Below are 20,792 nucleotides of genomic sequence, written 5' to 3'. Positions count from 1 at the left end.
TACTTCATCATGGTTAAATCATTCGATTCTAGAACACTGCGTTTGGCCAGAAGATTGCGACAGTGTCTTTCAGTAAACCCAAACTGTGCATGCCGAGTTGCACTTGAAGCTGTTGTCCATAAAAGGGCCAGATCTGGCTTATACTCAACAATTTTATTGTACGCAGAATTCATCATACCTGAGAAGGATGTCAAAAGATTACCGATGAAAAGTGACAATAAAATATATATTCATTATGACATACCTAAAAGCAAATGCAAAGAAGGCGGAGGGCATACATCTAAGATGAGTGTCTGATCATCACCATGAATGAGTAGCATGAACGCAGTTGAAGTAATGCCTGGCATTAGTTTTCTTTGAACCATCTGCAATCCATGAGGTGCTATTCTCCTTGACCGATCCGATTGTACGTAATGCTCCTTTCTTCTCACCAAGATCTTTTTTCTGAACGGTACAGAAAGCGCATGGAAAAGTTGAGCTATTACTCATAACACCCGCTATTACATTAATAATCTTTAGATCACCTAAAAGTAAATAAAAAGTTAAATACTATCTAATACATGAAACAAACTATTACACCGGTAACTATTGCATCGATCTTCGAAAGTTCTAGCTTTCTCCAGATTTTCTCAACATTTTCAAAATTTTCTTGAACATTTTCAGCAATTGCTAGTAAGAAGCAGCGTTGAACTCCGGTGTCTTTGAAATTAGGCTTATTGGATGCATCATGTAGATCCTCAATTGTAAGGATGAACTTGAGCGATCCTTGCCCGCCATCGATGCCCACAAGTAGTTGTATATCCTGAACGTTTCGTCGAGCTTCAATGTAGTCGACAAAACCTAGAATGCAGCGGCAATACACTAGGTAGCTGTTGGTTCATACAACAAGTCGCACTACCGTTTGATTTAGTGAACTGCATTTGCTCAACCATGAAGAAGTCGTCAAGCTCATGGCATGAAGTAGTCAGGACGTTTTCCAACCCAGATTGTATGGATACTGACTTCGAATCACGGAGGGCTTGAGCAAGTTTGGTAGTCTTGAACGTAAATATAAATGAATAAAAATATGAACAAAAATGAACTGTGGACAAAATATAAATCCAAAATAGCTACCTTTCTGGTATTGAGGTTGAGCTGCTTCTTTATATTGAGCATTTGTTGATGAGATAACTTTCCCCTTTGCTGTGATCTGTCCGAAAGCTTGATCATAGAAAGCTTACCCCTTGAATTATTACGGCTCACGTTGTTGTCGTTGTCGACATCGTTGCCAGCCATTTGTGCCAAATTGTTTACCTTCGTGTCTTTGGTACAATGGTGAGAGTATCCCGGATGAATCGTTGAAAAGCATTTACAGCATACCTTCATCACTTCTGGCTTATCAGTTGTGGCAGATTTTGATTTTTTCATCGATGGCTTGGTTGATGGTTTACTTATATTTTTCGGGCAACTAGACACAGATTACAGCAGTGTTCAGACTTAGATTGGCTTCTGGTGGTTACTAAAACATCTTGCACTTCTATTGCCTTATGGTTCAAACCTTTTTAGAATAAAAAAAACAGCGTACGGCCGCCGTCTATTACCGATTGCAAGAGAGTTCATGGGGCAATATCAGGCAGGATTCATGGGTGAACGCGCTACAACGGACTAGGTGTTCGCCATCCGCCATGTGTTGCAGAAATGCCGCGAATACAACGTGCCCACACATCACTTGTTTATCGATTTCAAATCGGCATATGATACAATCAGGCTTGATAATCCTCCTCGAAACCAAAAAAGTTTTGCAACATGCTCTAGAGCGGTGTTTTGCTTTTGCCTCGTCGCGAGGGAGCGAACGAATTCCAAACAGAGAGGCAATAAAAACTGAGCGAGGAAGAGGGGAACGAAAAAAGAGCCGATGATTATTTCGGGTTTTTGAGTGCGATTTTCGCCTCGAGAGTCTTTCTTTGTATGGGAGCGGAACTCGCGAGAGCTTTTTGAGTGTGAGTGGACGTGAGAAACACAACAAGCAATTATGAGTGTTGGACGAACTCCTCGCTGCGCGGCAAGCTCGCGCTCGGTGCTGTTGAGGATTTGCGTTGTGATTTCTGAGTTTTATTTTCACTCCTCAGAAAATCGCCAAAATCGCTTCCTCATTTTCTCGCGAGGGAGTTTCTGTCAAGCCTGGATACAATCGATCGAGAACAGCTATGGCAGATTATGCACTAGCAGGGGCGTACAATTTCGTTTCAATGATACACTTTCATGCAACATTTGAATGAGTCACTTCAAGTGTTTCATACATTTTTCTAATGACTCGGTCGTTAAAAAAAACTTTTCCACTCATCGTAGCACTCGGTAGTCTCCCACCCGGTCGCATTGCTTGTGCTTCACCCGTCAGAGCATTAGTGTTTCACTGGTGCGCGCTAGTCTCTCAATGGTTACGGGCGCCGGTTAATTGGATTTAAGTGGTTGAATTTGTTATCCTCTTTCATAAAACATAATTATCATTCTATTGGCGTGCACCACTATTTAAAAATGTGGTTTAAATAGTGTTTTTAGCATGTTGAAGTATTTCAATGACTCATAAATGAAACGAAAATCCAAGTGTATCATCCCATGTTTCATACACACTTGTTTCTGTAGCAGCAACGAACGAGTGTGGTGCTGGGTGAGAGATGAAGCATCACAGCAGTCCGTTCGCATGGGAAACGATTTGCTACAGTCGTCGTACGTCATGTTTTCCTTTCGAAATTGCACGATCCTGTGCACTAGTATGGATTCCCGGATGAACTGATACGATTGATCAAGGCGACAATGGATCGAGTGAGGTACGTATATTCTACGGGGTATGATTGGGTTTACGTAAAACTTGGTATTTTTCGGCTTTCAGTCACAGAAAAGCGTTGATTATTTTAGATCATTGCCAACGTTTCGATCCTGTGGTTGGGATCTTCATCAGGGCTCGATGTAAATCAACTTGTTTTCGATTCGTGTTGATCATTCCACCGTGTGATCAACACGAATCGAAAACAAGTTGATTCACATGGAGCCCTGATGAAGATCCCAACCACAGGATCGAAACGTTGGCAATGATCTATAATAATCAACGCTTTTCTGTGACTGAAAGCCGAAAAATACCAAGTTTTTTTTTTGGAAGGAAAGTTCGAGTATCAGGGACACTTGAATCTCTCAGAGGCTTACGGCAAGGTGAGGGTCTTTCGTGCTTGCTGTTTACCATTGCTTGAGAGGGTGTAATTAGGAGAGCGGGGATAAACACGAGTGGATCAATTTTCACGAAGTCTGTCCAGCTGCTTGGTTTCGCTGATGATATTGATGTTATTGTTCGTAAATTTGAGACGATGGCGGAAACGTACATCCGACTAAAGAAGGAAGCCAGGCGAATCGGATTAGTCATTGATGCGTCGAAGACAAAGTACATGATGACAAAGGGCTCCAGGGAGGAATCACCGCGCCCGCCACCCCGAATTCATATCGACGGTGATGAAATCGAGGCGGTTGAAAAATTCGTGTACTTGGGCGCACTGGTGACCGCCGACAACGACACCAGCAGAGAAATTCAGAGGCACATTGTGGCAGAAAATCGTGCTTTGGACTCCACAGAACTCTACGATCGAATAAAGTTCGCCGTAACACGAAGTTACAAAACGCTGATTAGACCGGTAATCCTCTACACAGCAAATAATTTTGTAATATCCAACGTAATTTCATTCGGTTACATCGTTTTCCAACATTTATCACACTCACTATGTACACTTCAAAATATTTTTGCTGGTAATCAGCAAACTTTGCTGATTTTTGGCGTGCTGATTGCATTCAGCAATACAAATTACTGAGTATCAGCAATTATTTTTCAACTTGCTGAACCATCCAGTAATTTTGACAGTTGATCAGCAAAGTTGTGCTGAAATTCAGCAAAAATGTTGCTGAAATTCAGCAATTTCTTTTGCTGATTTTTGGCGTGCTAGAAGCATTTCAAAAATTTTGGTGTGTACGTACACCCTGGTTGGCACCGCAAAGTGTCAACAAACCCATTCCAGCAAACACTCAGAAGCAGTATCATATTTATCATCTACCTCCCAACTCGGTGAAATAGCCGAGAGATAAGGGATACTCCTCACAATCAACGGATCAGTGTGCGAATCCATGCCAATATTTTACTTATATATGATCAATCGTTCCGGTTCTAGAGATTGCTAGACCCACTTTCAAGCTGCGACGGCTGATTTGCTACGTAGAATAGATGTATTTTGTACATCAATTTTACAACGCGACTGATGTGCATCGAAAATTATGTGATGTTACAAGAATTTTTTTGCTGTGATATATGAGCACGAAACATGGACCCTACGTGCAGAGGACCAACGCGCCCTTGGAGTTTTCGAACGGAAGGTGTTGCGTACCATCTACGGCGGATAGCAGATGGAAGACGAGACTTGGAGAAGGCGAATGAACCACGAGCAGCATCAGCTGCTGAGAGAACCAACCATCATCCACACCGCGGAAATCAGGAGGCTACGGTGGACGGGTCACGTCATCAGGATGTCGGATAGCAACCCGACTAAAATGGTTCTCGACGTGGAGCGCAGCGAGCTAGGTGGGTCGACCAAGTGGATGACGATCTGCGGACCCTACGCAGAGTGTGAAATTGGAGACAAACAGCTATGGACCGAGCGGAATGGAGACGGCTACTATGTACAGCAGAGGCCACCCAGGCCTTAGCCTGATCGGCATGGTACCTTAGAGGCCCCATGAAAAGCTGGAATTTCCTATAAATAATTCTAAAAATATCAGACCTTTTGCGTGTTTTTTACGAAACACCCAGATAAAATAAACGATTTTGCTTATAAGGGACTTGTCATCACTTCATAGCACAAACACCATGTATGATTTGTTTGTTTTATTTCAATAATAGATCATTAAACACGATAAAGTTTTGCATGACCACACTGAGTTTTGTTTGACTGTATTTGAGATAAAGCGGATAGGATTTTTTTTTCTTGTGTTCATAGATTAGTCTATTTCCGTGGAAAGAAAAAAAATGTTTGTGAGAGGAAAAGGAGCGTAAGGGCACTGCGGGCAAAATAGTTCGCCCAACACTGTTTCACCTGTAATCAGTTAACCTTTGCTTTTTTTATCGAGATGTCTTGATGTGACTGGTTTTGCTGTGTTATCCTGTTTTACCGTCTGGTAGTGATTGTTTTAATTCATTTAGTTGTTTTGTATTTGTAGATCGGATTTATTTCTTATATACACAATATCTAACACTGAAAAACGTGGACATTTATATTCATAGAGAGAGATTAGGGGGTGTGTGTACAACAGTTTAAGGATCTACCCTTCGAAGTTCAGTACGTATTCTTTTAGGGGAAGTGGCAAATTGAGCCTATTTATGCTCGGCGCCAGCTTCTTGTCTAAACTATTGAATATACATACCCGACAGAGTTGTTTTAGACTACGAGGTTTCTTGTAGAGTGTGATTATCAGGTGCCTCAGATTATCGATAGATTTGTTCGGGACCTGCGCTATAAACAGATTGTGCAGCGATTTGAGGCAGTTGAATAGCGTATCGTGCTTCATCGAGTAATAAAATAGATAGATAATACGTTGATAGGTTTGCTCGCGATCGAGCAGAATAAACTCCTTCCGAGTAATGAGCATAATGTAATAGAACAGTAAATAGTTACGTGCGTTATTTCGAAAAGAGCTACGTAGATTGTCACTTCCGTTGCCATTGCTGGCCGTTCCGGTTCCGTTAGGTGCGACTGGTCCTGCTGCTCCACTCCCGCTGGGGCCGGCTCCATCACCACCTCCAACGGCTCTCATGCCACCGAAATTAATGAAATCATTGACATAATTCATCGACGAACTACTGCTACCGCTCATTATCAGCTTATTGCTCAGTGTGATGTTGGGGTCAGTTCCGTACTGAATCAGCACCAGCAGTAGCTCGTACACGCACAGAATATCCGGACAGGTACGTACATTTGCGATCATGTCGATCACCGACTGCAGAATGTGCTGGGTCGTAATGTTGCAATCCAGCCCGTACTGCAGCAGCAGGATCAGAATATTCTTTATGAAGTCGAAATTGGCGCGCTTCTGCGTATCACAGTTGAGGGTAAAGTTTTCCGACACGGTAAAAATCAGCACGTGCAGCGGCGTTAGATTCGAGCGGTACGAACAGTTTGGGTTTGCACCATTCTGCAGCAGTATCCGAATGCAGTTCAGGTAGCACACCTAGCGCGTAGAATGAAGACACGAAGCACGGGAATGTGTAATAGTTTAAATGAGTTATGCTAATTGTTATGTAAATTTATTGCTAGATTAATCGCATTGTCAATATTAAATACTAGCGAATGTTTAAGTGGGCCTTTGACAATTTATCATAGATTATGTCCCGGGAAAAATATCGATGAACAGCTTTCAAAAAAGCAAAACCTCTTAGGTATCCAAAAAACGGGCTCTCACTGTATGAAGTAATTGACGGGATATATCTTTTCAACGGCAGGCAATAGACGACCCTATTGGAACTACACTGCAACGCCCAAATCAAAAAATTCCAAGAATTTTTCTAACTGGTGCTCATTGGATACGAAAAACATATAACTGTCCTAATCAGCAAAACACGTAGGAAGACCTTAGACGGAACGGTGTTCCCAAGAAAAACATCCACCTTATTCAAGTCCAATGCGACGCATTTGTGTTAAGAGTACTGCACAAAACAGTTTTGTCCGATCCCATATTGGTCGTAGCTGGAGTGAAGCAAGTTATCACCGCTACTGTTTCAAATCGTAATCGATGACAGCGTAGCACAGATTTCTGAACTAATACATCCATATACATGCTATAACATAAGCGAAATACTCACCTTCATCGAATGCGTAAAATGGTGCAGCGGATCCTTATTAATCAGCGGCACCAGGCATACCATAATCGGAACAGATCCATCTCGTCCTACGATGTTTGGATCTCCTGGAATAGTTGGAACAATTTAGAGAGATTAAACCATAATTACACAACCATCTCCAGCACATTTCGGATTACCTCCTTCCTTGATCAGCATATTCAACAGTTCATAGCACACTTCCCAGTCTCTAATATGGCGAAAGACGCAGGCCAGTGCACTGTTACCGGCCTGGTTGATTGAGCTCTTGGCACCGTTCTGCAGCAGAAAACGCACCAAATGTAGCACATCCCACTTGTTCCATTTGTCGTAGCCGTACCTTGAGGGAAAATGCAAAATGATCACAAAATATCTCTTTGGAAACTATCATGGAAATGTATTACCTAGCCTCCTCTAGTGCGTAGCGAACGATGATGGCGTGCAGTGGAGTATTACCCAACGAATCGGGACTGTTGATGAGCTCTTTACAGCCACGTTCCAACAGTATTCGGATAGTGTTGAGGGTATCTTCTGCGGATTTCCTCGCCGCTAAGATGACTGTGGATTAGTAACAATCAGAAATGATAAAATGGCTTGTGATTAGCGCAAAACCTTGACATAATCCAGAAAATTTAACAGGTTCTATAAAAATGTCAGATGGTATTAATATCTAGAAAATTAGCTTAACAGAATGTAACAATTGTGATTAAACGTTCCATTGCGGTGTATTATGGTAAAAAGTTACTATTACTGTAGACTTCCATAACAAAACTCAAGAATTGTTTACTTCAGAATTTCTATGAATATCCAACGGAGGTATTCGATCACACGGATGATTGTTTAGCGTAACTTTCAAAAGCAAAAGAATAATTGCTGAGGACAATTTGGCTGTCGCGAAATTATTGGATATCTATTGATCTTTCATTAGTTTCCTGGAGAAACTTGAACTCCCAGAAGAACTACAAGGAGGAATCTTTGAAGCAAACAACGGAAAAAATCCGAGGCGAATTCCTGGTCGGTATCTTGGGTATTTGTCCTGCGGAAATCAGGCTTGATGAAAAGGCGGATGGCTCTACCGGTCACTAGGAGGAATCTCTGATAGAATCTTGGGAAGATTCCTTGGAAGAATTTCTGAAGGAATCGCTTGAGAATCCCTGGATGTATCCCGGAAGAAATTCTGGGAGGATCCCAAAAGGGTTCCTGATTAGAAGCATGCGCGTAACTACACCACATTTGGCCAATCAGCTCCAATTTCGAGCTCGTTTGCTATACACTACAACCAGCGTGCTTGACATTGGAGCTGAGGGGCCAAATGCACTGTAATTACGCGCATGATTAGGAGGAACATTGGGAAGAATCCCTGGAGGTTTCCTGGTAAGAACTCCTGGAAGGATCTCTTTTAGGAACTCCGGAGTTTCCTGGTGGAATCCATTGAGAAGTCTTTGTAGGGATCGTTTAGTAGTAAATCCTGGAAGGAATTTTGAGAGCAACTCAGGAAGGAATTTATGGAGGACTCATCTGTGAAAAACCTGTAGATATCCTAAAAGGAACACCTGGGGGAACTTCGGGAAGAATTCTCAAATAAATCCCAGGATGAATCTTAAATTAATCCTGAGAAGAATTCCTGCAAAAACTCACACGCACTCGCTTAGGGATTCGTCGGAAAAATCCTAGAGGATTCTTGGGAGGACTCCAAGAGGAATCGCGGGAAAAATACTTGAAGAGATCCCAAGATGAATCCCTAAAGTAATCCTGAGAATAATCCCTGCAGAAACACATAAAAACTCCCTGAGGGATTCATCGTAAGAAATCCGGGAGTAATCCCTACAAAAAATCCCTAGAAAAATCCAGAGAGAAATTACTGGGGAAATCTTAAGAAAAAAATATCTTAGGAGTCCCTGAAGAAGTCCCCGGATAGAATCTCTGGAAAAATTCCGAATGGAATTCCATGACGAAACTCGGGGATACTCAGGAAAAGTCCCGTGAAGAATCCCTGAAAGAATCGCTGGAGAAATCTCAGTAGGAATTCATGGAGAAACTCCGGAAAGGTTTGCAAGAGAATTGTCGGAAGGCATGGAAGAATATTTGGAGCGACTCCAGGAGTCCGTGAGAAAAATCTGGAAGAACTCTGTGAGCTCTATGAAGAACCACTGGAAGTAATTCCTGGAATTATCCCACGATAAACTCTGGAAAGAATTTCGGGAGGAACTTCTGTAAGAATCCCGGAAGGAATTCAGAAAGGAAGGATTCTTGGGAGGGATACTGAGAAGAATCTCAGATAGTTCCCGGATGGAAATCCTGGAGGAATCTCTTCCATAGAAGAATCCTGAAAGGAATTCCTATAGGAACCACGGGCATAGCTCCTAGATAAATCATCCAAGGAAATATTGGACGAGTCCTATGAGGGGTACCTGAAGGAATCTCAGAAGGATTTTTTTGATAAACCTTTTAAAAATCACTGCAGCAATCATCGAAGAAATCCCTGTAGGAATTCATGAAGGAATACCTAGAGGATTTCAAAGATTAAAAAATCATAGGAGATACCCCGAATTTCTAAAGGAATCCCTGGACGAAACCCAGAAGAAATGCAAGAGAAATTACGGAAAGAAATACTCAGGGATTCTTCCAGGGTTTCTTTCCGTAATTTCTCTCGAATTTCTTCTGGGTTTCATCCAGGGATTCCTTTAGGAGTTCGGGGTATCTCCTATGATTTTTTAATCTTTGAAATCCTCTAGATATTCCTTCATGAATTCCAGGAATTCCAGGAAATCCAGGAGGAATGCCGAAAGGAAATACTGGAAAAAATCTTTAAGGGATCTTGGGAATTTTAAGAGGCATTCACAAGGAAATTCCTTTAAATAAAGTTGAATAAATTGCTAGGATTAGGATAATCTTGTAAATTTATTCCAAATTCCCGATAGATCGATGGAGAAATTCCGGAAAGTTTTCCAAGCGTTACTGTTGGCAGACAATCCTTACTGAGGAATCCTTGAGGAATTCTGTAAGAAAATCCGGAAGTAATTCCTGTCGGAGTCCCGGAAAAACGCCCTGGAGAACATCTGGAAGTAATTCTGGAAATGATCCCGGGATAATCTCAGGAAGGAATTCCGAGAGAATCCACAATCACAGGGGGGATTCCAAAATTTAATCCTGGAGGAATCCCTAGTAGAATCTCAGCAGAAACCTCGCAAGTAATTACTAAGAGGAATCTTCGGATAAATCCCGGGAGTTGATCATGGCAGAATCCTGGAAGAAATTTCTAAAGGAATTGCGGGACTAATACATGAAGGAAGGAACTTCTACGATAACAATAATATAATAGATAAATCTTACAAGGAATTCTGTGGAAATTAATTGGAGAAACCCCCGAAGGAATCCTCGAAGAAATCTGTAGAATCTAAACAAGAATCACAATTGGAATTCCACGAAGAATGCCAGAAGAAATTCCTTCAGTAATTTCTTAAGGAATCCCAGGAGAAAATGTGGAAAAAATCACAGGGATAATCTTGAAAATAAATTTCAAATAAATAAAATAGTACCGTCAGTGTACCAGTAGCCGCTCATGACCCAATAGCCGCTCACTGTTGCAAAAATCAAGTTTACACGCATAAATACACTCTTTTCGGTGCTGATATTCTTGGACAATATAAATTAGACGAGATCAAAGCCATTTTATGCAATATTTACCGGATAGCCATTTTATGCAATATTTACCGGATGAATCTTGAAATTTTTTGAGCGGCTATTGGACCTAAAAAAGCTGTTGGTAATTTCATGTGTTCCAATAACCGCTCACGCAAAAAATACGTCAAAATCGTAAAATCTGCCGATTTTAGTACACAGTGTGTTTAACCCCTATTATAAACTCCTACGGAACATAAAAAAATATTTGTAAAAACAAAGAGTTGCAAAAATAATGCACTTTTCCGCAAAAGTCTCTTTAAAAGATAATATAAATTTGTTCGTGAGCGGAATTAGGACCACTTTGGTCTCACCAACGCTCACACACTGAAGGTGCCTGCTAGTCCCCGGCAGTTATCTCATTGGTCCTTGTGTGAGTGTAGCTGGTCTGGCGATACTGGAGTAGCATCCACGGGCGGTCAATCAAGCTCAAGCTCAAGCTCAGGAATTAGGACCACTTTGGTCTCACACCAAATGTAATAAAATCATACTTTTATGAAAAGTTCTACATAAGTTTCGATTTGTAACTGATTGTACTTAGATTGAACTAACATAAAATGGAAAAACATTACAAATTGGCTTAACAGTCATTCAACAGTTGATGTTTTTCTGCGAAACTGGCCTTAGATGAGCGGAATCTGGTACCCTGATGGTACCTCAAGTTTACCACAGTAGGTCTTACACCCTAAATCCCAAGATGATTCGGATGACCTAGAACACTTTCATTTCTAGGTTTTTTGACCATCAAAACTTTTGGAATGCAATTTGAAGTTTAAATTCTTGTTAAACTGCTCTATTCTTATACTCAAGGATATCTACTTTAATTGGGTTGTTTAGTGAATAAAATATTGCTATTTTCTATAGCCTAATCGGAAGAGCTCATTTTTCTAAGTATAACGTGATTTTATTGGATTCCAATACCTTAGTTTTGATGGTTGAATCAACAAAACAGTTTTAATTTTCGAGAATAGAATGACAGTTCAGTCGATAAAATGACAGTTCGACCCGAACAAAAAAAAAATCCCATACAAACTAAATGTATTTTATAAGTAGTTTCCGAACTCCAAAAATTATGAAATTTTGGATCTCGTCTAATTTTTGGGCGGAGAATCCGATTATGAAATAATCTGGATACCCCTAAAGAACCCAATTGTAACGATTATATTAATTTTACTAGATATCTTTTGTCTCACAGGTTCCCTTTCTATAAATAGAACCAAGTGTGCAACATATGTATAAATAAAAACCAACATACCGACATGCAGCAGCGTCATCTGCTGGGTGCACGTGCGCACCGTCGTAATGGCACCATGCTGGATCAGCAACTCCAGAAACCGTCCGTCATGCAGCACAGCCTGATGGATCGGGTAGTACTCGTCCTTGATGAGGTTGATCTCGTCCGAGCGGGTTTGTACCAGATGTTGGACGCACTTCCAGGCACCCCGTTCGCACGCGATGTGCAGCAACGGTTTCCGCACCCGGAACGGCATCCACGGTTCCTCCATCTTCTGGGCGAGGATGTTGAGCACGTTGATCTGGTCCCCGTCGATGGCGTAGCAAACCGCATTCTGAAGCTTCGTGTTAGGCCGCTCGCAGACGCCCACGTCATCCCCTTGATCTGAAATGGCAAACATAACGATAAGTTATGAAACTTTCGAAGTTGACCGTCTATACCGATATCTTACTTTTGTATTTTCCACTTTCTTCACAATTGTGAGAGTGTGCGCCGGGGAAGCACATTCTAGCTTCGGTATCAATTCTTGCCCCATGTTTCAGCAGAAGTTCAACGCATTCCTCATATCTACAACACAAAATAGAGAACTTAATACCGCTTTCGGTTATCACAATTTGCACTGCTTTCTACTCACCCTTTTAGGCATGCAATGTGAAGAGGCAACGAGCACGAGCTCCTATTTACATCGGGACGGTGCCTCTGGAGCAGCCATCGCGCTAGTTCTATGTGATTTAATCCTACGCTCTTTTGAAGCAAGTTGTAGCCCGTCTCATCGTGTATTGCTAGGATGTTTTCGTACTGCAAAATTAAAAAATACTCGGGAATATTAGTATTTGCGTTAGGTATGACAATTAAACTTATTTCTGCAAGAGATTCGTCGGGAAAATCCTAGAGGATTTTCGAGGAATCCTGGGAAGAAATCCAGGAGGAATCCCGAGAAAAAACCTTTAAGAAATTCTCAGACGAATCCCAAAAGTAATCCTGGGAAAAATCCCTGCAGAAGAAACCCGCAAGAACTTCCTGAGTATTTCGACGCAAAAACCTCGGAAGTAATCCCTAGTAAAATCACTGAAAAAATCACTCAAGAAAAAATATCTTAGGAGGAGTCCCTAAGAGAATGCCTGGATAAATCCCGGATAGAATCCCTGGAAGAATTCAGGATGGAATTAAGAAACCCTGGACAAAGCCTGGGAGGAATGCCGGGAAAAACCTGGGGATACTCAGAAAAAGTTCCATTCTTTATGGAGGAATCTATGTAGAAGCGTCAGTAGGAATTCCTGGAGAAACTCCGGAAAGGTTTGCAAGAGAATTGTCGGAAGGCATGGAAGAATACTGGCGGGAACTCCAGGAGAAATTCCAAAAAAAAACATGATAGGATTCTGTGACGAATCCGTGGTAAAAATCTGGAAGAATTCCAGGAGTCGTTCAAAAAACTCCATGGGAAACCCCTAGAAGTATTTCTTTGGAAAGAAATTCAGAAAGAAATCCCAAGAATCTCAAGAGGAACCCCGGATGGAAATCCTGGAGGAATCTCTGAAAGAATCCCAACAGAAACCTCGCAGTTATACAGCGAGAGTTATTCCATGGAAGAATCCAGGAAGGTATTCTTATAGAAATCACGGGCATAGTTCCCGATGAAACCACCGAAGAAAATATTGAACGAGTCCAATGATGGAATCCCACAAAGATTTTTTTGAGAAACCTCGTTAAAATCACTGGAGCAATCATCGTAGAAATCCCTGTGGGAATTCATGAAGGGAACCTAGAGGATTCCGATGATTACCAATCGTAGGAGAAACCCCAAACTCAAAATAGAAAAACCTGGATGAATCCTAGAAGAAATTCCAGAGAAAATACGAAAAAAAGCCAGGAAGAATCCCTGGGTCTAAAGGAAATCCAGAAGGAATGCCGTAAGAAATTACTGGAAAAAAATTTCAGAACCTTCAGAGAATTTCAAGAGGCATTCACAAAGAAATTCATTCAAAAAAAATATTTAATACACATTTGAAAAAAAAAATGAAAGAACTTATTGATACTTATATTTTTTTTGTACAAGCATTCGTAATCACACTAGAATATTCAGAAAACGTATAATGTTTTTATTGTGTATGGGTCCTGAAAATTGTAGCCAAAACGTTTAATGAAGCCTAGTACATTACCGTGCCATGCCCTAATACCGTGTGCCTCCTAATACCGTGTATTTGACAAAAAACTCAAATATTTTACTAAGTGTATTATTTTTTTTAACTAAGTAACTAATTCAATCATTAGCATATTAAACCTTCTTAAGTTAGGTGTAATAAATTTGGCACATATTTACAAAAACAAGCAATTAAAAATATTCACAAAATGTGAGTGCGAAGTACCAATACACGGTATTAGGGCATGGTTCCTTTTGTGTTCCAAATACCGTGTTTCGGCTAAAACTGCAAGCTGAAAATATTATTGATACTTTTTTACTTTATGAATCAATTGTACAAACCTCTAGGCAACGTTTAACGCACAGATTCTTTTAAGTACACGCAACCTGAGATTGGCAGATTCTAATACAGTTGGGTATGAAACATATACAAATATTGTATTAGGGCCTTGCAAATACAAAAATTGGTAGGTGGCAGTATACCAAAAATTGTATTGGCTTCCTAGAATCTGGAAAAGGAAAATTTCGCATGTGTGCGTGTGTTCTGTCACACTGGTTTCTCATTATTTGTTCTATTTTTAGACTGATCATGGCAGCAGCGGCGGCATCAAATACCAATACATGTTTAAAAAGAAATACGGGCGGCGGCGGGAATCGAACCGAGACACTATCATGGTGATACACAGTATCCTGCGCTCTAACCAGCACGGCTATAACTGCACATGAAAAGACAAGAGGCTGAAAGCCATCATGATCAACACAAACGTGGCTTGGTGATGGAAGTGATACAGCCACCTCACTGCACAATGGGTCCAGAGCCGTATTTGCGAAGACAAAACTGTTTAAGCTTCAGCTTTAAGTTTTTAGACACATATTGTGTTTTAGAAAGTTTATTTTCAATTGTTGACCCTATTCCCTATTATTGTTATGTTAGGGTGGTTCATCTGGTTAAACTGATTCAAAAATCTGCTTTCTAATAATTTTATTTGCGATGCCATGATGGATGATGGATGGTGATTGATCGTTTAATTAGAAATTCCATCAATAAACGGCAAATTTTAAATTTCATATTTCTCAGGACTCTCACCACTTAGAAAATTGGTGTCTTCGACAACGTTGTTAAGTGAGTCAAGGGCTTACAGTTAATGGTCCACTAGGCGGCGCTAGTTACACATTTGCAAAATCATTCAAATGATTGATATTTTTTTCGTGAAGTAATCAACAAGCTGTAAGTTTGTTTTCTTTGAACGTGTCTAAGTCAAGTCAAAGGTTTTTCAAAGAGCTATGTATTAGTCATAATTGTGCAATGTCGCATTTCATTCGGTTCACTTGATCCAGAGATATAGCAATTAAACGAGGAACACTCAAATATGAACTACTTTATTAGAGTTGCTCCAATTTTATGTAAAGTAACCCAATCGAGCCCAAATTTGTACCGTTTATAGCTTACTAGTTGTGCAACTGGCAGGAAAAATTTGAGAATATTTGGTGCATTTTTGAAAAAGTTACAGCTTGCTGAATATATTTGAAATAATAAATAAAAGTTGCATGCTTCAATTAATTCGTAACTAGCGCCGCCTACTGACAGAACCTTGAACCAATCAGCTAATCAACTGAGCGGCCGTAACCAACCTAACAACATCGCCGAAGACATCAACTTTCTAAGTGATCTGAGTCCTGATATATATGGAATAAAGTTCTAATGATTCGAATGTTTTATCCAAGGGCTGAAAGTCTTTTGAATAAAGACAAATCAATCAAATCAATCGAATGTATTATTTTTGTAAATTTGCTATAACTTTGTAAAACATTCTGATATTGTATAGAGAATAATTAATCAGCAGATTTTTGAATAAGCCACACTTGATTGATCGTAATCATTTCACAATAATGAAAAAAAAAGAAATGACAGAACTTGGCAGAAACATTTTTGCCTTCGTAAATACGACTCTAGACCCATTGTGCACTGAAAAGCCCGCATCCAGCAGGTTGCTGTTTGCAAGTGGAAAATTCCATGTAGACAATAGGACGCGAAGCTCAGCGACGAAGCGAAAGTTATTTTTAGACGCAACCCGGTTCAACTTCTCGGGTTTGAATGGAGGTGTTTGTGTGTAGTGGTATGAAACCTGTGGAACCGTGTAGCGCATCTTAATACAACGAATGAATTATGATTTATCACATTTTCTGTACGTTTTTAATACATAAATTGGTAGAAAAAGCATATCTCAATTTTTGGTAACTTTTCTTGTTTTGCGTGTATGAACTTAGTATGATTGATATAGTGATGATTCAAAGGACCACCAATGTACGCGGGTCACATACACGGTATTAGGCACAATGCTATGTTTTACCATTTTGTTTTTAACAATGGTTTAAACATTTGGAATATTATTAATTATATTTATTATACATAATACACAGAATAACCAATAATATAATGTTTAAAAAATCAAGAAACACGGATAATTGATTTTTACAGGGCTCTTTGAAGTGAAGAGCATCCTTAAGGTCACGGTATTAGGGCATGGCACGGTAGTTGCTTTGTGAGTGATAGCGGTCAAATATGCTTATTTCTCTTAAAAACATTTTCTGTCTTCTACATTTTTTATTTCCATAAAAAGTTTGATATCGTCAGCATATATGAGGATCTTGATGTGCTTAAGAATATATGTGATATCGTTTACAAACAATATAAAAAGCAAAGGTCCTAAATGTGAGCCTTGAGGAACTGCAGATGATACTTTGATAAGTTTTGAACTTTTTCCATCAAATCTAACTATCTGTAAACGGTCAGTTAAATACGATTCGATCCATTTCAGAATTTTTGACTCTATTCCCATTTGGATTGTCAAATTTGTCGAACGCTTTACTGAAATCGGTGTAAAGTGATTCAACATAGTTACCTCCATCCATTGCACATAAGGTGTAATTAACAAATTCTAACAAGTTTGTCGAAGTTGAACGACCTTTGAAAAATCCATGTTGCGCATTAGTTATTCTTTGTTTTTTTTTAGTTATTTTTTGTTTTCTCTCCTCCTGACAGCCACCATTGTTTCATCTATCAGCAAATGTCCATCATGATCGTTGCCGCTCCCACAGGAAAAGCCGCTCTTTTTTTCCGCACGACATTGACAGTTTCGTCAAACATCCGCATTTCAGTTTGTTCCATGCTCTCTTGCACTTGAGCAATGACATTTTCCTCATCCTCTCTTATTTTTTTTGCGATGGATTTATTTTCTGACTACTCTTGCTTCCCTGTATCGCTCCCTGCCTTGCGGGGTCCCCAACGCCAATATTCTGCTCTGTCCTTTACCCTCTGGCAATGTTCTTCTCGTCCGTTACCCTCTGGCACCCCTTGTCGAACAAGCCTAGGTCATCTTTGAGCAGTGCCTATCACCTTCCGCGCTGTCGTACTCATCACTCCGTGGCAGTATAGGCAGCACGACCCCGGTAAGGTAGCCTATCACTACCACGAAAAATGAAGATAAAACAAGAAAATACGAACGATACTCTCGGCAGTGTCCTGTACATAATACATTATGTGTGGGGTGAATCCTTTTTACAGCATATTTTACAGCTCGATTGCAATGTTATGTAAGCTAGTGCTTAGCATGAGTTGTAAGAAAAGTCATGAAGAAAGCTATTTGTAAATTAATAAATTGAAATATCTCAGAAAATATTAAAGCTACTATATTGCCTTCTTGGAACAGACACGTATTTTGTTATATTAAATAACCTTGTAGAACAAGTGAAAATTCTTGAAAATGCGTGGAAAAAGTGTCAACAAATAAACTGATTTCAAGGGGTCGTTCACAAATAATGACCCATATCTCTAAAAATTGAGCCGATACAACAAAAGTTTATTCGGCAATTTTACTCGTAATAACATTTTATGCAACTTTGCTTAACCCATTGGAGATGGAGGAGTCAATATGACCCCGGCGATGAAACCGTACATAAAAAACGTGTTCGAGGCCAGCAAGGTTGCGATAACAGCGGCAAAATAATCCGGATCCAAAGGATTGAGACGTAGGGAAGTGTAACCAATTCGGCAGGGCCCCTTTTTCGGGCACTTTTCTGCTAAAACTCAGCCAATTTTGAGCCAATTGACACAATTTTTGTAACGCGGCAAGATATGTAGAGTATCTAACCTTGTACAAAATTTCAAGTCAATTGGTTTCGAATTGACTGAGTCAACCCTCTAATACCCAATCCCGCCTTTAGACGGGGTATAGTTTGAGCATTTTTGTAATTTTTGTTTCGTGGAAAATCTTTTTTTTTTAATATTTTTGGCTGATATTGAGGACTGTTCTGTATATCTCAAAATGGTTTTTGGTGTGTTTTAAAGCGTAAGGTACACCGGGGTAAGTTGAAACGGGTGGGGCAAGATGAAACAGCGGGTTAACCTGATGTTTTCTAATGATGCTAAACAGTTTGATCGCCTTAGCACATAGTTTTTGATTCAAACAATCCTTTAGCGAACGAAAAATATTTTCAAATAGTATTGAAATCTATATCATAACTTCGTGTTTCATCTTGCCCCACCCGTTTCAACTTGCCCCGGTGTACCTTATTTACATTTTTTAAGAATCATTGAAAAATTGATGTTTTAGTCACCTTTTAGAAGTCATTGTTTATTTTGTATTGAATCGCTACAATAAACATATTTTAAATTTTTCCAAATCATTCTATCCTTGTTTAATATTTTAAGGGAATCGAATACACTCTAAAATTATTTTCCTTAAAATTACACGGAAAATAAAATTTTCTGTGAAAAAAAAAAATAATTATTAATATTTCAACAATAATCACAAAATCTCAAAATGTTTTCGTCTCAAAAAATCCGTTCCCCAAATTGGCTTCCAGGAAAAATATAAAAGTGTGGGGATGTTAAAAAAAAATTAGAAAAATCAAAAACTGAAATTCACGAAATCGAGAATTGAAAAGAATCATCTTCCAAAACATGTTTAAATCGGTTTTAGATGACGAAAAATGATATTCAGATCAAAATCAAAAATTTGGGTATTAGAGGGTTAAAGCGAAAAGTGCCCAAGTGGTTCGCTACCCTATACACGCTATCTTCACTTACGTAAAAAACCGAATTCCTATCTCACTACTAGGTGGATTAATCACAAAAGTGATACTTCCAAAAGAAGGTCTCTGATGTTATATCAAACAACTTCTGTGAAGATACTTCTTAACCCTTATGTGGCCAGCAGGGTACCCGGGTACCTTTTTCGATTTCAAATCTCGATATTTTTATGATTATTGAGAGTAGGAAGTTGAAACTCTGCTAGATCTTAGAACCCGTGAATATATAAATATTAATGGGGTTGACCGAATTCCCAAGTGAGGAGGGGCAGGGGGGAGGTTTCTGATTTTTTTATTACGTGGAATGCCGGCAGGGTACCCGGGTACCCACAAAATAATCATATTTCCGTCAATTGTTCACCGATTTTTTTAAATTTTTGGTTCATTTAACTCAGAAACTCATTATCTATCTGGAAAATATGTGGTTGCGCCGACCTGATGACTGTAGGTTTTGGAAAATCTATATTTTCAAGAGCATGTCCTTATACTATATTGACCCTCACATTGTTGAGTCTAGGATACCGTATTGTGGCCATTACCAGCCATGGCCCCACGGGAAGCCTGATCCGAAATCGCAGCTACAAAGTCAACACGTTTTATGATCCCAGGCTGGTCAGATACTATATGCTGAAGCATTTTTAGGATTATTGATACCGATATTGCCACGAACCTACCGAAAATCCTGAGCATTATTTTGTATAAAAACATAAATCCGGAAATCCGGATTTCCCGGCACCCACGGTGATCGGACCGGTCTAACCAAATAAAATATCGATAGATAATGAGTTTGTGAGTTGAATGAGCCAAAAAAATTAAAATCGGTGGAAAATTGACGGAGATATTATCATTTCAGATTCGTGGGTACCCGGGTACCCTGCCGGCATTCTACGGGTGTTTTTTTGCAGGCCACACTACGGTTAATGGACCTTATTTGCGGGTAATTTGAAGGATTCATTGCATTTCCCACAAATTGGACTTTGTTTTCTTCATACAAGTCAAAGGTGTCACGCGCATAGCGGTAGGATGCCAAATCCGGTCAAAAAAATGTAGGACCTTTGTGCTTTCAGATGAGTGGCAGAATTAGTTTTGGAGGCATTCCTTCCGGTATACATTAATGACCCGATTTTGTCAGCCCCTTTCCGCAACACAATTTTGGCTTTCCTTAAAAATCTAAACAGCTTTTCAAACTTTTTATCCCTGTATGATTTGCCTCTCAGCAGTAGTTTGGTGATGAACGTAAATCAATTGGTTAAATTTTGACCATAAGATCTTCTTCTTCTTCTTTATGGCTCGACGTCCCCACTGGGACTTGGCCTGCCTCGCTGCAACTTAGTGTTCATTGAGCGCTTCCACAGTTATTAATTGAAGGGCTTTCTTTGCCTGCCATTGCATGAATTTGAATATTGTGGATGCAAGTACAATGATACGCTATGCCCAGGGAGTCGATAAAATATTCCCGACCTGAACGGGAATCGAACCCGCCGTCTCCGGATTGGCGATCCATAGCCTTAACCACTAGGCTAACTGGAGACCCCTAAGACCATAAGATAATGAGAGCAAAAAGTTTGACGCAAAAAGGGGCTGGCAAAATCAGTTCCATACTGTATTTCGATGTTCATACCTGGGACGGTGAAGAAAGGTGACGATTTCATACCACTTTGACAAACTGCTTGCACAAACCAACACATTTTCCCAAATTTGACTTGGATGCACCTGGTTTTCTGCCGCGTCCGGGTGAATCTTTCAGTGTGTTATGCATACCG

The 20,792-nt window shown here is 39.9% G+C and overlaps 1 protein-coding gene across 5 annotated transcripts in view; it reads right to left on the bottom strand.

The window, feature by feature from the left end:
* Positions 1-4,882: 4,882 nt before the first annotated feature.
* LOC109412540 (ankyrin-3) overlaps positions 4,883-20,792 on the bottom strand; it is a 52,394-nt gene continuing 36,484 nt past the window's right edge. For all 5 annotated transcript variants that reach the window (XM_062852300.1, XM_029880052.2, XM_029880053.2 and 2 more), the window contains 7 exons: positions 12,433-12,596; positions 12,250-12,365; positions 11,820-12,182; positions 7,288-7,441; positions 7,045-7,223; positions 6,869-6,972; positions 4,883-6,237 (listed from right to left, as the gene is read on the bottom strand). In XM_062852300.1, the coding sequence (XP_062708284.1) occupies positions 5,332-6,237; positions 6,869-6,972; positions 7,045-7,223; positions 7,288-7,441; positions 11,820-12,182; positions 12,250-12,365; positions 12,433-12,596 (1,986 nt within the window). In that variant the 3' untranslated portion in view covers positions 4,883-5,331. The remainder of the gene's footprint in view (positions 6,238-6,868; positions 6,973-7,044; positions 7,224-7,287; positions 7,442-11,819; positions 12,183-12,249; positions 12,366-12,432; positions 12,597-20,792) is intronic.

Source organism: Aedes albopictus, chromosome 2 (genome assembly GCF_035046485.1).
Source record: "Aedes albopictus strain Foshan chromosome 2, AalbF5, whole genome shotgun sequence".
NCBI classification, from domain to species: Eukaryota; Metazoa; Arthropoda; class Insecta; order Diptera; family Culicidae; genus Aedes; species Aedes albopictus.
This window is presented reverse-complemented; position numbering and strand designations above follow the sequence as displayed.